Source organism: Engraulis encrasicolus, chromosome 10, assembly GCF_034702125.1.
Source record: "Engraulis encrasicolus isolate BLACKSEA-1 chromosome 10, IST_EnEncr_1.0, whole genome shotgun sequence".
NCBI classification, from domain to species: Eukaryota; Metazoa; Chordata; class Actinopteri; order Clupeiformes; family Engraulidae; genus Engraulis; species Engraulis encrasicolus.
In genome coordinates this window covers 50,549,036-50,565,032 of record NC_085866.1, presented here as the reverse complement: position 1 = coordinate 50,565,032, position 15,997 = coordinate 50,549,036, and the positions used below count along the sequence as shown (strand labels likewise).

The window sequence follows — 15,997 nt, the reverse complement described above, 5'->3', positions numbered from 1 at the left end:
GCTGGATGAATAAAATTGATGGAGATATGGTTTGTTCTCAGTGAAAGTGTGGATATACTACATGTTTTATTCCTGCTTTTATAAATGTGAACACACTAAGTTTTTTTATAGTACAAATGCATATACTCAGATTTATATTATATCACACAATTGGCAAGCAAACTTCTGCACATCGTTGAGTGGGATGAGTGATGTCCAACACTGGCTTGTTTAGTCAGGATTCGTTAATCAGGATCCAGTGATTAAGTGTCCATATTGGCAGCCCGATGAACTATTTGATGAGATTCAGATTGAGGAGAAGGAGGACCCCTTTGTGATGGCTTTGCGTTTAAAGAGCTATTACCCAAAACACACCATAAAAAACATTTAAATTTAACTTCCCGTAGTGTTACTTGAATGATTTTTAAGGTTGCATCGGGGCAATTGGAACAGTGTTACTGTTGTCTGATTTTCAGTCACCACATAAAATAACAGTGATGTTATGGATGTTAAGTGAGAAGTACAAGAGAAAGCAATATTGTTATAAAAAATACTGTATTTCTGAAAATGGACGCATACTAATTTTGGAAAATGGGAGCTACTGTTTAAGGCCAGGAAGATTCTAATTAGTCGACTGATACCAATACTCTCACTAATCAATAAGTGTCTCCCTTTCGTCAACCTCATGTTCAAAAATCATTGTTAAATCGATGTCTGTAACATTCATTTTGCCTCTTGAGTCTTCATGGTAGAACAAGCTCCTCACTTGGTGATTTGCATGTGGTTCTGTACTGTGGCTAGTAGCTACCGGTCTGGTGAATTTGGGCCAGCAGATCTGATCACATGTGCACTGGGTTGGTCAGAACAATGAGCTCTTTTACACAGAGCCATGATTTCCCCTCCCCTCGCCCGTTATTGCTGTTGTTTATTGTATTCGAATTAGCCCCGATTTAGCAAACACATATTTTTGCATTTGCACAGAATCAAGGCCGCGTGGCTGGCTTTTAACTTTTCGCTGAAACCGCCATGCGGTAGAGCTGAGAGGGTAACATTACAGCTTGCACAGAGAGCGGTCTGAATGGCCACAGTAGGCTGTGTTGAAATGGATGAAGTAGGCCTACATACAGTTGTAAATGAAATGCTTTAAAGCCCTGACGAAGGTCATTGTTGGCTGAAGCATGTTGGCTGAAACAGTTCCATTATGAACTAGCTACGTTTATTAAAATCTTTTAACCAAGAAGACGAGTGCCTTGGATATTTTTGATCACCTGGATCCTACATGCAGCTGTACTTTAAATTACACACAAGATTCCATCTGAGTGACACATCAATGTGCGTACTGTATGTCAAACCAGATGCCCAACATTTTCGTTCTTGTACTTACGGTGCTCATGTTAGAGTCAAGTGAATAACTTTGAGAAAGGCGAAAGGGGCAGGACTTGGAAGAGGGAATATACAGTAGTAGATTTTAGCAGATCAAAAAAAATCTTGGAAACAGATATTGCAAGGAAACATTATGGTGAGGAAGGCAAGAAGACGCAGACAGAGGAAGAAAAACATTAAGAATATAAAAGATGAAAACTAGAACGGCTATGGTGATAGAGTCTTTAGAAGGACTAGCAGAGGAAAAGCAATCTGTGATGTGTTATCTTTGTAGAGGCAGTGGGGACTGAGATTTTGAAGAGCCCTTCTGGTTGATTTTTAACCCATTGTAGCTCTCACACGCACATGAACACACACACACACACACACACACACACACACACACACACACACACACACACACACACACACACACACACACACACACACCCTTCAACCACAGCTTCCTAGCTGTCCATCACACTGAGTCACACACACACACACACACACACACACACAGGCAGACACACACACACACACACCCCCACACACACACACACACACACACACACACACACACACACACACACACACACACACACACACACACACACACACACACACACACAAACACACACACACACACACACACACACACACAACCCCACTCATGCACAAACACCCCCCACCCCCACCCCTTCCTCCACCCATCCACCCATCCACCCATCCTCCCCTCCCCTCCCCTCCCCTCCCAGTAGTGTCTTCCTCTACCTCTCTTACCTTTCCCGTGCCGGGGGGGCGTGGCCAGGGCCTTAGGGGTGGGGGGGCCCGGCGCTGCACTGGGAGACTACTCCGGGACGCTACGGAGCAGCTTGCTGAGAATGCGCCTGTCCCACGCACTGGTAGTAGACATGGAGATGGCAGACTACAGCGAGGCACTGGACCCGGCGTACACCACGCTGGAGTTCGAGAACATGCAGCAGGTGCTGGCCATGGGCACAGGTGAGTCCTGAAGTGGCCCGTTAGGATACATGAAAAGGGGGCCCCCGAGTGTTTTTGACAGGAGAGCCATGTTGAATATACTGAATATATAGGATGAGCTGTCTGTCTTAGGGCGCTCAGAATTGGGGCCTGTTACAGTCTTGGTTAATTAGTTAGTCAATATGAGTTAGTCAGTGTGTGCTGACTGCCTGAGCTTTTCTCGGGTTTAAAAAGAGCAACCGTGTGGTGTACTGTCGTGGAAATTTGTCTCACTGGGATCTTTCGAGTGGAGATCAGCTGTCAGACTGAAACTCGTAGTTGGGATTGATAGATGGCTGTTCCAGAATGATGTCTATGGATCAGGGGAACATGTCTTAGCATGTGTGCATACAGCTTGTTTTTGGGGGGCCCGGTGGTCTTTGACTTGTGGTAAGTTCTCATCGAGGAAGCTCCTCTTGCCTTTCGCTTCTTTCTGTCGGTTCCCACTGTGGCTGAGAGAGTAACGAATGATCAGATACCTGGGTTGGGTTTCTCTTGATGCGCTTGACAGTGACATGGAACCCGGGGAAGAAGTCATGGAAATGGCTTTGCTTCTTACTCTCCCATGTCAGGTGTGTGTGTGTGTGTGTGTGTGTGTGTGTGTGTGTGTGTGTGTGTGTGTGTGTGTGTGTGTGTGTGTGTGTGTGTGTGTGTGTGTGTGTGTGTGTGTGTGTGTGTGTGTGTGTGTGTGTGTGTGTGTGTGTGCGCGCGCGTGCGCGCGCGCGTGCGCGCGTGCGCGCGCGTGCGTGCGTGTGTGTGTGTGTGTGTGTGTGCAAGCGTGTGTCCGTGTGTGTGTGGGTGTGTGTGTGTGCGCGCGTGTGTGTACAAGCGTGCGTGTGTGTGTGTGTGTGTGTGGAGCTTGTGGAGCTTGTGGATACTGCTGCTGACAGCTCCACTCAGCCAAACTGCTATAGACAGTCTGCTATCTGGTCCATTAGTCAGTCATAGTCAACCAAACCAATCAAGACTAGGATTGAACCATGTGTACAGTAAAGACGCATAATGATGGACACTGGACCAAAATGTTGGGAGTTTTCTTTGCCATTTTGGAGGCCCAGGTCAGACTAGGATTGGGGAGAAATGAATGGTGTAGGAAAGCAAACTGACCCATTTAGTACTGATGAGTGTGATTATAGATTTGTTTTGTCATTGCACTATGTGGGTCATGCACATCGACTTGTGCTGTTTTAATTTTATTTATGTTATTTCATTTTATTTTTGCCAAGTCTGCGCTGTTACATCCATCATGTCAGGTGATGTGAATGTGTTAGTCGAAATTGGCATTTCATCATTTAAATTGTTTTTGAAAGGGAAGTGAAGTGTTTTTCCTTTTGAAGCCGATTATTCATCATCTTTGTTGTTTTCTTTTTATGTCGAGAAAGTGGCGCTAACCATTCACCATTCACACGTCAATCAATCAATTTGAATAGGTTTCAATGATTACTGTTGCTAATTGTAACCAAACACGTGAATTTAAATGCAGACATTGAGTATACCACTGTGATTTTCTGATGACTTGACAATGCTAAACCATTACCAAGTTTGACTTTGAGTAGATGTCATACTTCTTACATTTAGCTTCTGCTTTCATATTTATGATATACTATCATACATGGCAGCTTTGGTTTAAAATGTTGTGATTCGTCATTTTGTGTGAGTATACACTAAGGTTTGCTTTCTGCTCCCTGCAAGAGAGGGGGCCCCAGGCCTCGTGCTGGGGAGGAGGCCCCGATGTGCCCTGTAGTAATGTTTGCTCTGTTTGTCTGAATTGGCTCTGAATTACTGAGCAATTACTGCCTAAACGAAGAGGCCTTGTAAAACATATTGATCACTGGGGGCTTGTAAAACCTCATTGATCTATCCTAGCAGTGGAGTCTTCTGGTTACCTCTGAAAAAAGTAACATTTTAAAATATTGATCCACTTGACCCTTCCTCCAGTGACACTCCCTGCTGTAACAAATGACATCACGCTCACAGAGGGAGACACACACTCACACACACACACACACACACACACACACACACACACACACACACACACACACACACACACACACACACACACACACACACACACACACACACACACACACACACACACACACACACACACACACACACACACACACACACACACACACACACACACACACATATCTGACATCTTATATGTGCCATTCTTCTCCTGAACAAATAAAACTGGGTTGAGTTTTTTTATGGTTGGGAGGTGGACATTATTGTCGCAGTCTGATGATCATGAGCTGGAAGTATGTTGAATTGACATTTACATTTCATTTTCATTTTCTGAAAATCTAATTTTAAAGTTGAGATGGAGAGTACATTTAGCAAAATATTGTGCTTCCCACACAGTGGCATTGTCTAAATTGTGGTCAGAACGATAATGATTTCATTTATGTTTGCAAGGCTACACCAACAAAGTGATTGGTTTGATTTCATTATTTCCTGATGACATGCCACGTGTAATTCCCTGTGATGAAATGTGAGGGAACCAGAGATAAGAGACTAGAACACTTAATGTGTTAGAGGAAACATGAAACACAGGACATATCTGAAGTGGAAGAAGAGCTGGAAAAATAAAATCATACCTCACTTTCAGAATTGCCATATAAAATTAGTAGTAGATAAAACAAGATAGTGGATCTACTGAAATGTACGATTTAACTTGTTAATCATTTAACTGTTAACTTTGACGTGCAAAAAGTTATTTGAAGCCACACAGTCCTGAAATGTTCATCAAGCAAAAAGACACACCCGAAATTCTTTCTCTTCCACCCAGATTTGCATAAAGTAGAAGTATAAGTACTCATATGTAATTGCAATGATAGTGATATGATATTACATGGTTTCAACTTTGCAATCTCATACTATGAGTGTTGTAATTACATCTGTAAGAGTACTTCTACTTTATACAACTCTGCCTCCGTCCTGATGACTGAGTGCCAAAATGAAAATGTATAATATATACAACACGGTGTCTCCACAGACTCCTCTCCAGCCGAGAGTGCCAACATGAATGCCGCCAGCCACCTGGGCGCAGGGTCGCTCTGTGCCATCTGCGGGGACCGGGCGACGGGCAAACACTACGGGGCGTCCAGCTGTGACGGCTGCAAAGGCTTCTTCAGACGCAGCGTCCGCAAGAACCACATGTACTCCTGCAGGTCAGAAAAGCAGAGAATGAATGCCCACACACGTCACTGACACAAGTATAGCTAGACCAAAGAGAAAGATTACTTGAAGAAATGAAATGGATAATGTCTGCAACACAGGTCTATGCAACACGGTTCTGTCCTCCCAAATGTTTAATGACAGTAGTGCCATTCGATATTTGGGAGCATAGAACAGTGTAATTTAATTTAAGCTATCTCCTGCAGGTACGGCCTGTCATCATCTTAATGTCATCTGTCAGGAGAATTTAAGTCGAGTCAAATCATATGTATTTGTGTCTAATACACACTCAAAAATAATGACAGGCCTGTCATCATCGTAGCCTCTTTGTACAGATGGGCCCACTGGTGCCGCTGGCCCGTTCATAGTTTGCTGAAAAGACTCGACTACGTCATTATAACAATGCTGTGACATAACCTCCTAGAGCCTTAAGTGACATAATTAAGGCTTGCTCATTACAATCTTGAGGACAATAAGTTCTAACAGGTGTGTCTTGGCTCTGCACAAAGGGATGTTATCTATCAAGTGAATTCAAGTCTAATGCATACTTGAAAATAATGGTAGTTGAGTCAGATGTCTCAGAGCTTTTCAGTCTTGTCATCTTCCTTTTTTCTGGACTACAATATTCTCCTATAACTCTGTCCTTTTTACCTGCATGGTTAGCAAACCCTAATGCTTTAGGATGTACTGAACAAACAGACCTGATTCGACTGGCATACATTAAAATTGATATACTTAGAAAGAGAATTGCAAGAGAGATGACACCCCCCCCCCCCATTTAACTCATCTGTGTAATTTGTTTCTCCAGGTTCAGCAGACAGTGCATAGTGGACAAAGACAAGAGGAACCAGTGCAGATATTGTAGGCTGAAGAAGTGCTTCAGGGCCGGCATGAAGAAAGAAGGTAAGTTTAATGGAAGAAAAAGACATGCACATCCGTCTAAAAAAATGAGGGTGCAGGAAAGTCACATGAAAACTGAAAATCCATGCTCCCGTTTGTCTTATTTTAATGTAGTGACGTTTCGGGCAGCATGAGATAACAACACTGATGAACATGCTGACATACTGTACGATACTGTATCTAGACTGATAACACACACTTCCGAATGGGAGAGAACATTGACAAGCACTGTACAGTACATTTCAGAATGGGGTAACTGCAGAGCATGGCTGGATTGGAACAAGGCACACGAGATGGCACGATGCCCGCACACACACAACACAAACTAACACACACACACACACACACACACATACCCAGACACACACAACACAAACTAACACACACACACACACACAGCTAAATACACAGACAGAAATCAAATTCTCTCTCTCTCTCTCTCTCTCTCTCTCTCTCTCTCTCTCTCTCTCTCTCTCTCTCTCTCTCTCTCTCTCTCTCTCTCTCTCTCTTTCTCTCTCTCTCTGTGTCGTCTGTCTATCTGTCTGTGTGTGTCTCTCTCTGTCTGTCTCCCCCCCCCCCCCCACACCAACACTCGGAGTCTTATGCATGCATCTGCGGCACCGTGCTCCCAAGTTGGCTCATGGCCCCCGTGTGTAGCAGTGAGTGTCGCAAGAGACCCCAGCGCAGAGCTATGTTGTGCGAGGGCCTCGCGTTAATGTTCACCGGAGCTTTGCTGAAGTCTCGCCACAGATCTGCTGAGCAAACATATCATAGGCATCATAAGCAGCACTGATAAACAGCTCAACCTTGAGTCCCTCACCCCTCCTCCTCCTCCTACCCACCCTCACCCCTCCTCCAGTCCTCGCAGCCTACCATCACCTCAGTATCTGAGTGAGTCTATCTATCACCCACTACCATACACTGACAAAAAGCAAGGTAGCACCTAACCTAACACCTGCCAGGTACAGGTAGGGGTGTAAATAATCATCGAAATGTATCGATGCATCGATCCTAGGGCCGACAATTTAATCGAATCGTAGCGTATCGTGGGGCATTCTAAGTATCGAAAATAATCGAATCGCTGTCCCATTTCCAATTCCCTAGCTCCATAACATAATAGAAGCAGAAAAGTAATTGGAAAAAATAAAATCGTATTGTATAGTGGGGAATTTTTAATGATCGAAATAACCGAATCCCTGGTTTAAGAAATCGACATCGTATCCTATCGTCATTGAGGCTGTGATTTACACCCCTACTGTCAGGCTCAAGCACTTTTATGAACATATACGTACATGTAGGAATCCAACTGTACAGCATGCTTTAAAACACACAGATTCCCCCTGATTCTCTCACTGAGACTCGCACTACAACCCATCCACTCCACTGACACACTGCAGCAGGGTCAAACACACTTGAAGACTTACAGGTAGAGTACAATAACCTACGCTGTAGAACACTCCATAGTCATTTAGCAGAGTCAGCCACTGCAGGTCATACACTGACACAGCTGCAGTGTTAAATACCAGAGGAACTCCAGACACTTTAATACTTTAATACATGCACTGTATATACGTAGTACTCTATAGTGCACCCATAATGTTCCGGAACTTTTTGCCCAAGTCTCCCTCTCTCCCACTACAACTCATTCACTGTCACAGTAGCAGCGTAAACCCCCAGAGGAACTCAAAATGCGTTAATACTTTAACACTTTAATACACCTATAGTATTATAGTACACTATATAGTAGTAGGAGTGACTATAAAAACACTTTGTCTGCCATTTGACTGAGTCTCGCTCTTACCCACTCACAGTAGCAGTGTCAAACCCATGACAAACTAGGAACACATTAATCCTTTAACACTTTAATACACATATATAGTACTAAAACACCTTGTCAGCCAGTTTCCCTTGCCTACCTCTGACCCACTGCAAATGTCACACAGCCACACAGCTGCTCTATCAAAGCACATTTAACACACAGTATACTACGCACTTGTAGGTTGTATCGGTATTGGTCGCTTTTAGTTGTCCTATGGATATTTGTTTTAACCCCTTTGCGTGTTATAACGTTAGTGCCACCAAAATTGTAACGACCAAGCCTTAATATGTTACTTAAGGCTCTCAGCAATGTCGTTATGATGTGGTTGAGTCATTTCAGCAAGGAGTGAACTGGCCTGCTGGGGGGCCCATGTGCTCCAAGAGGCTTTTATACTGTATGTGTGCATGCAGCATTCTGTAGGCAATTCTGCAGCAATGCAGGAATTAACAGTCATTTTATCCTTTCCAGCTGTACAGAATGAAAGAGACAGAATCAGCACAAGAAGGTCCAGTTATGAGGACAACAGTTTACCCTCCATCAACGCTCTCATCCAGGCAGATGTACTCTCCAGACAGGTACTGTACTGTTCTCTCCAGCCAGTCAACAAAGATCTTACCCAGCAGGGCTGGCCTGGGCGAGAAATGGGGCCCGGGCACTTTTGGCTTAAAGGGGCCCCTCATAATTAGCAGCGCAGAACTGACTCGCCAGCGGGCCCCTCACCCTTGTGGGCCCCTATTATCAGAAATGTATTATCACAATTTTTTTTAATTATTATTATTTTTTATTTCTGAAAATCGGGGCCCATGAGGGTGTTGGACCCACCTGGAAATGTCTATGGCAGATCGCCACTCCAGCCCTGTTTTGCAGGGCTAGTTCAACACTTAGACTAGAGAGTAGGACCTATAACAAGAGTGTCAAATTTGACTTTCTACACAGCACAATTTACTCTGCGTGAGAGTATACATTTGCTTGCACTGCCTGCACATATTTGTGCTGTCATAAATAAATGATCTTATGATAGCACATCAATGTGTTTTTGCAACATGTGCACATATAGTAGGTGTAATTGCTGATGAATAATTATGTGGTTCTGTTGCAATGTTGTAGCCATCACACTTAAGCAAACGTCAATTCATTAATGCAAATATACAAATCATAAATATGTGTACAGATATCGTCACCGGGGCCGATCTTAAACGGCGACATTCGTACGAAGAAGATTGCGGCCATAACGGACGTGTGCGAGTCCATGAAGCAGCAGCTGCTGGTACTGGTGGAGTGGGCCAAGTACATTCCATCCTTCTGCGATCTGCCCCTGGACGACCAGGTGAGTCAACACACACGCACGAGCACACACACACACACACACACACACACACACACACACACACACACACACACACACACACACACACACACACGCACGCACGCACGCACACGCACACGCACACACACACATATGAGTGACAGAGATACGCATGCACACATGCACACACACACACATACACACTCATACATTTGCATACACACACACATACGCACACACACACGCACGCACATACACTCGCTCACACACGCACACACGTGCATTCAAACACGCACACAAGCACGCACACACACACACACACACACACACACAATGGCATATAATCATACTAGAAGCATGTACACTTTTTTATTAGTTCTTTTTATTAGTTGCTGTTTGCATATCCAGCAATGAGGTGGCTTTGGGGGTCTAATGGCTAGTGATTTGGTTTTTGTATTGGATCGTCACAGATTCAAATCTGAGCAAGTCGTTTCACCTCAAACTGTTTCAGCGCAGACTATCCCTGTGTGTCATTCACTGTAAATCACTCTGCATGAGAGAGCCCACGTCTTCAGAGCGTAAATGCCTTGGCTGGCGCCAGTGTTGTAAGCCCATAACAGTTCACCCACCCATTCCGTTCCCTTGCTCCACACTCTGAGAGTGTGCTCTGGTGTGTTTGTGTGAGATGCTGATGACTAAGTAAGAGGTTAATGTGTTGGCACTCCGCTCGTGGCTCGTGCTCCGGATGTGATGAGCTAGTCAGAGAGGTTCTTACTGTGACACACACACACACGTGCATACACATACACACACACACACACATACGGACACACACACACACACACACACACACACACGCACGCACGCACGCACACACACACACACACACACACACACACACACACACACACACACACACACACACACACACACACACACACACACACACACACACACACACACACACAATCATTAACACTGCCAACTCCTCAATCTGGTCACTCATTTGTGGATGTTGGTTAAAGGAGTGTACACACACACACACTTTCTTTTTTTGCAGACTTTATAGTGTTACACGCTCTCACATATGCACATGAAATCCTTTGACACTGGTTTGACCTCAGTGGAAATTCTTGAGATATTCAACCAAAGAGGGCCATCGACGGACACTATAGTAGTCAAGGCAGGAAACAGGAAAATGCTCAAATTTCAACACACAATATGTACAAGCATTAATCATTCCTTTAAAACAGGAAATGTTACGACGCAATAGTGAATGTGCAGGTCTCTGTGTTTACTGTATTGCTTACTGTAATGGCATGAGTCTAATGGTGGATATGTACTGTATTGCTTACTGTAATGGCATGAGTTTAATGGTGGATGTGTACTGTATGTGTTTGTGTTTTTACAGGTAGCCCTCCTTCGAGCCCATGCAGGAGAGCATCTTCTCCTTGGAGTAGCTAAGCGTTCAATGCTATACAAGGACCTGCTTCTATTAGGTAAGGTGCACAGCAAGTACTTTTATTATGAAGAAGTAGCCTATGGCAAGTATAGACCCCCATTCATGTATATGTCTAGCCTCCATATTCGTTGCCATCTTGAATAAGTGACCTAGGCAGGGAAAAACATGGTTCCGAACTTTTTTTCCTATGATATGATAAACATGCACCATGGGTAGTGTATTGTCTCTTCTTTCAACTTGAAGAAACTCTTGACATATAGATAGATGTATGACATATAGACATACGAAATAAGGCCCTGCCATGGCCAAGCAGTGGGGCATTCGTCCGCCATGCGGCTGAACCGGGTTCGGTTCCCGGCCCGGGTCCTTTGCCGGCCCTTCCCCATCTCTCTCTCCCAGTGGTGTAGTCTACTTTTTTATGGTGGGTATACTGTATATTTGAGCATTTTTTGAAGTGGGTATACTGTATATATTTGTGCTATTCAAAACAATGGATCAATCCATTTGAAGTGGGTATACTGAAATCCCTGAAATTTAGAAGTGGGTATACTCCGTATACCCGCGTTCTACGTAGACTACACCACTGCTCTCTCCCCACTCGCTTCTTGTCAACACCTTCACTGTCCTGTCATAGACAAAGTCAAAAAGACGGAAAAAAACATACGAAATAAATGCCTGTTCTCACTGGTCTCTCTGTGCTTCTGACAGGAAATGATCACATAATTCCACGGAACTGTCCAGAGCTGGAGGTGAGTCGTGTGGCAGTGAGGATTCTGGATGAGTTGGTCTTACCCTTCCAGGAACTGCAGATAGACGATAACGAGTATGCCTGCCTCAAAGCCATAGTCTTCTTTGATCCAGGTAAGGACACTGTGATTGACCAATGTGAGATTAAAGTGATAATTTCCCAATTAAAAAGCCCAATTAATAAAGACAGCTCATATTAAAACTCCCCTTGAGTTAAATGAATGGGTTGTACCTTTCTCCTATACTTCCTGCCCATCTGTGAGTACGGCAATGCAATTTTTACCTCCAAGCTAGCCGTTAACATTGGGTCCTATGAGACCAGCTAGCCAACTGCTCTCATAGTTCTTAGTATTAACTAGATAAAATTTTCACTGCCATATTCAGGGAATGGTTGAAAGGTAAACAGGAGAAAGGTAAACCCCAATCATTTACCGCAAGGGGAGGTTTAATATGAGCTTATTTCTAAAAATGGGACAGAATCACTTTAATGCAGTCTTATGTATTATCAATCATTTACAGTACTTGCTTGCATGTCATCCTCTGCATTGATTTCACATTTAAAACCAATGCTTACTGGTCTCAGATCTGTTTAGAAGTGAAATCTTCAAATCTTTTATAGTGTAATGTAGTGTAATGTAATGTTATAGCCTTTATGTTATAGACCCTAACGTCAGGGTAACTACAATAGCATGTATGTACTTTGTAGCTGCAATAGCAGTGTGGTCATACACTTTGTCGAGCATCCCCTGTGATCATAGCACAGAGTCCCTCTGCACAGCCACTGTCCAGATGCTGGTAATGAGCAGTCCAAGTATTTTTTTTTAAACGGGGTAAATCACTGCAAACTGGTTGCTTAAAGTTTATTTAGGTGAACAATGTGTTTCGTTATTGCTTCATCAGGTTCACTCTGTGTTCAGTTGCAACATGCGTGTGTTTCATTCTCACGCCTAACTTAAAAAAAAAAACGAACCCTACTTTGCACTGTTGTTCCGTATATTTCCTGTGCACTTAGTATCTGCTAGTGATGTTGGCTATAATCATGTCCTCAGTTGTACTGTAAGTCGCTTTGGTTAAAAAGCGTGTGCCAAATGCAATGTAAAGTAAATGTAACTGACCACCACCTCTCCACCATCTCCCCTCTCGTCCCACCTCCTCCTGCAGATGCCAAGGGCCTGAGCGACCCGGGCAAGATCAAGCGGATGCGCTACCAGGTGCAGGTGAGCCTGGAGGACTACATCAACGACCGGCAGTACGACTCGCGGGGCCGCTTCGGGGAGCTGCTGCTCCTGCTGCCCACCCTGCAGAGCATCACCTGGCAGATGATCGAGCAGATCCAGTTCGTCAAGCTCTTCGGCATGGCCAAGATCGACAACCTCCTGCAGGAGATGCTGCTGGGAGGTAAGAAGGAAAAAAAAACACAAACCCCCCTTTGCATCTGCACTCTGCACTCTGTTTCCTGTGCAACTTGTATCTGCTAGTAATGTTGGCTATGATTATGTCCTCGCAAGTCACTTTGGTTAAAAAAAATTGTATGCCAAATGCAATGTTATGTAATGTGATGTAATATAAGGATGCTGCTTGGGAGCCGCCTTGTAGATCACTAAGGATTGTGGGTATTGTAGTTGTCATGATTAGTGTAGGATTTTCTTTGGGTTCATGTAGGCTTCTGGTTGGTGCATGTAGGTCAGTAGAAGATCTGAGGGTGAAGATGTCTACTTTATCTCTGCCGCACTAAGATTGTAACCCTGACTGTTTAGGTTTAGGATTGTTTTGGGTGTTTGCTTCTCTGAAAACTGTGGGCTCTGAAAATCAGACCTGACTTGTTGCCCCACAATGAATAGTGATAATGTTGTGAATGTCTCAGAAAGTTAAAGAATGTATAATCTTTTATGTGTATGCATGTTGTGTAGAGCAGTAGCTCTCAACCTTTTTCAGCTTGGGGCCCCACTTGAAATTTTCACAAATGATCCCTTCCCACCTCTGACACAATACACAATAAAAACTGAAACAAATACAACTCATACACACAGAAATATTATTTCGATTTTTAGAAAATGATTTTAGGGTTTAGGCCTCCTACCAGTGGGCCCTGCCCACAGTTTGAGAATCACTGGTCTAGAGTGCTAACATCTTCTCTCCCTCTCCCATCTCCCATCTCCCCTCTCCACCTAGGTTCTGCAAATGAGGCTCCTCACACCCCGCACTCTCTTCACCCTCATCTGGTCCAGGAGCACCTCAGCAACAATGTCATCGTCACCACCAACATGGCCACTCCTATCCACAATGGCCAGATCTGTGAGTGGCTCCCTTCTTTATCATCCAGTCACAGAAACATGCACGTGTAACAGATGCCAACTGGCAGAGTTCAGCGTAGAGCGTTAGTAAACCTCCCTCCCGAAGCCTCATACGGTATCGCTAGCGCTGAGCTATCAGTCTGGACCTTTAGCTCAGCTGTATTGTGTTGTGCCTCGCATGCCTGAACTGCAGCGTTGACTGGCAGGTTGTGGGTTTGGGCCACAAATGGCAAACTAGCACAGAGGACCTCAGTGGCTGCAGTTTTGGTTCAAGCTCAACATGGCCAACTGCAACCTCAGACATTTTAAGTGGTTCATACAGTAAGGTAATAGTAGGTAAATTGGTAACAACATTAAGGTAGAAGAAAATTAGGCCACATCACGACTCTGATTGTAGCTTTGTAGTAGCAAAAGTAGAACGTCTGTGTGGCTTGTGGAGCATTTTACTGTAACAACATTAAAGAAATGCATTTGAGTACAGTAGAGCAAGTGTACGTAATTAGGGCTGGAGAAAAGCCTGTGAAGGAAACGTGCACTAGCAGTGACGGTGACTAAGCTGCTCTCTCTTCAGCGCGGTGAATGTGGGGCCACTAGTCAGGTAGTGGAGAGGACAAACAGCCTGTAGGAATATAATCCTGGAATGGACTTCCCAATGCATAATCAGGCTTACGTGGTCAAAGAAAGCTACTGTTATTCTTTCTTAACCTTTCTAATGCCTTCAGAAATTTCATAAGAGCCCTTTATTTCGCACTCACTAAAAAGGTTCTTTCTTTCTTCTGGTTGTTGTCCCATGTGCTAAATACTTTAGCTTTTTTTTGTTTTTATTTATTTGATGTGTAAGTCTCTTGTGATTGTGTATGTGAGTGGGGATGTCTTTGAGCATGTCTGATGTTTTGCTTCTTTCTTGTTTTTGTTTTTCAGCCACTCCGGAAACTCCAATCCCATCACCCCCAGCAACATCTGGCGTCGACCATTACAAACTGACTCAGGGTGTCATAGCAACAGTGCCTAAGCCTCCTAGCTCTATCCCACAACCCACCATTACTAAGCAAGAAGCTATTTAGCCTGCACACAAACACACAAACATACAGCACAACATTTGGTTGTGGATGCCAGAAATGTGTAATGTATTTGTTCATTTTACTTTTCTCATCTGAGATAGATTTAAAAATTATGATGGTGTTAAATATTCAAGGACAATTTTTGGTAACCTTCTCTGACTTTGAAAGGTGAAGGATAAAAAAAACTCTTTCACACACAGACTCACGTGCCAGGTGACATGGCTTAGTATGGGCTATGTGTAATTATACTGAGTCTAAATGTTACAGTCATCAGGCCGTTAGAGGGGTAAGGTACTGTATAGTATTTAAGTGAGAGTCAAACCGAAATCCATCTAATGTTGGCCAGTAACATGGAATTAAAGCTAGTTTATAAAAGAGTTCATTTGTGCCTCAAGCTGTGTGACAGCAAATGTTGCCTTTGAAAACCGCCCACAGTTTTTTGTGCTTTTTTTGTTTTTGGAGGCCATTCAACATGCAACACACAATGCAACACACAATGCATTTTGTATATCTGTCAGCTCCAAGCAATATATTAGCCAAATGTAAATATCGTGTATATTAAATGGATTGGTTCAAGTACATTTAGAGCACTTTGTGAAGAACAGAGGCTCCCTGTCCATCTTACAACTTAAGAAGTCCCTTTTTGTTTGTTTTTACTTTCAGATATGCCAGCTATAGAACCTGTGTGCTCTGTTCGATCTGTAGTCATGTTATGTTGGTTGTTATACTGACAGGTGCCATGTAAAAAAAAAAAAACTTCTTCAAAAAAGTGCCTTTTGGAAACGACACTGCCTCACATGGGCCATGTGTGACCTTGAAATGTGAAATGAAATTAAAGAATGTCAAGGTTTTATTTTTACA

General features: G+C 43.7%; 1 protein-coding gene across 3 annotated transcripts in view; it reads left to right on the top strand.

Moving 5' to 3' along the window:
• Positions 1–15,997, top strand: part of hnf4a (hepatocyte nuclear factor 4, alpha) — a 38,584-nt gene extending 22,587 nt beyond the window's left edge. For 2 of the 3 annotated variants that reach the window (XM_063209223.1, XM_063209224.1), the window contains exons 2-10: positions 5,366–5,540; positions 6,356–6,450; positions 8,735–8,841; positions 9,438–9,593; positions 10,984–11,071; positions 11,743–11,895; positions 12,943–13,179; positions 13,954–14,076; positions 14,997–15,997. In XM_063209223.1, the coding sequence (XP_063065293.1) occupies positions 5,366–5,540; positions 6,356–6,450; positions 8,735–8,841; positions 9,438–9,593; positions 10,984–11,071; positions 11,743–11,895; positions 12,943–13,179; positions 13,954–14,076; positions 14,997–15,139 (1,277 nt within the window). In that variant the 3' untranslated portion in view covers positions 15,140–15,997. Of the gene's footprint in view, positions 1–2,211; positions 2,344–5,365; positions 5,541–6,355; positions 6,451–8,734; positions 8,842–9,437; positions 9,594–10,983; positions 11,072–11,742; positions 11,896–12,942; positions 13,180–13,953; positions 14,077–14,996 lie in introns of those variants that run through there. The other variant, XM_063209222.1, reaches the window with a different exon arrangement.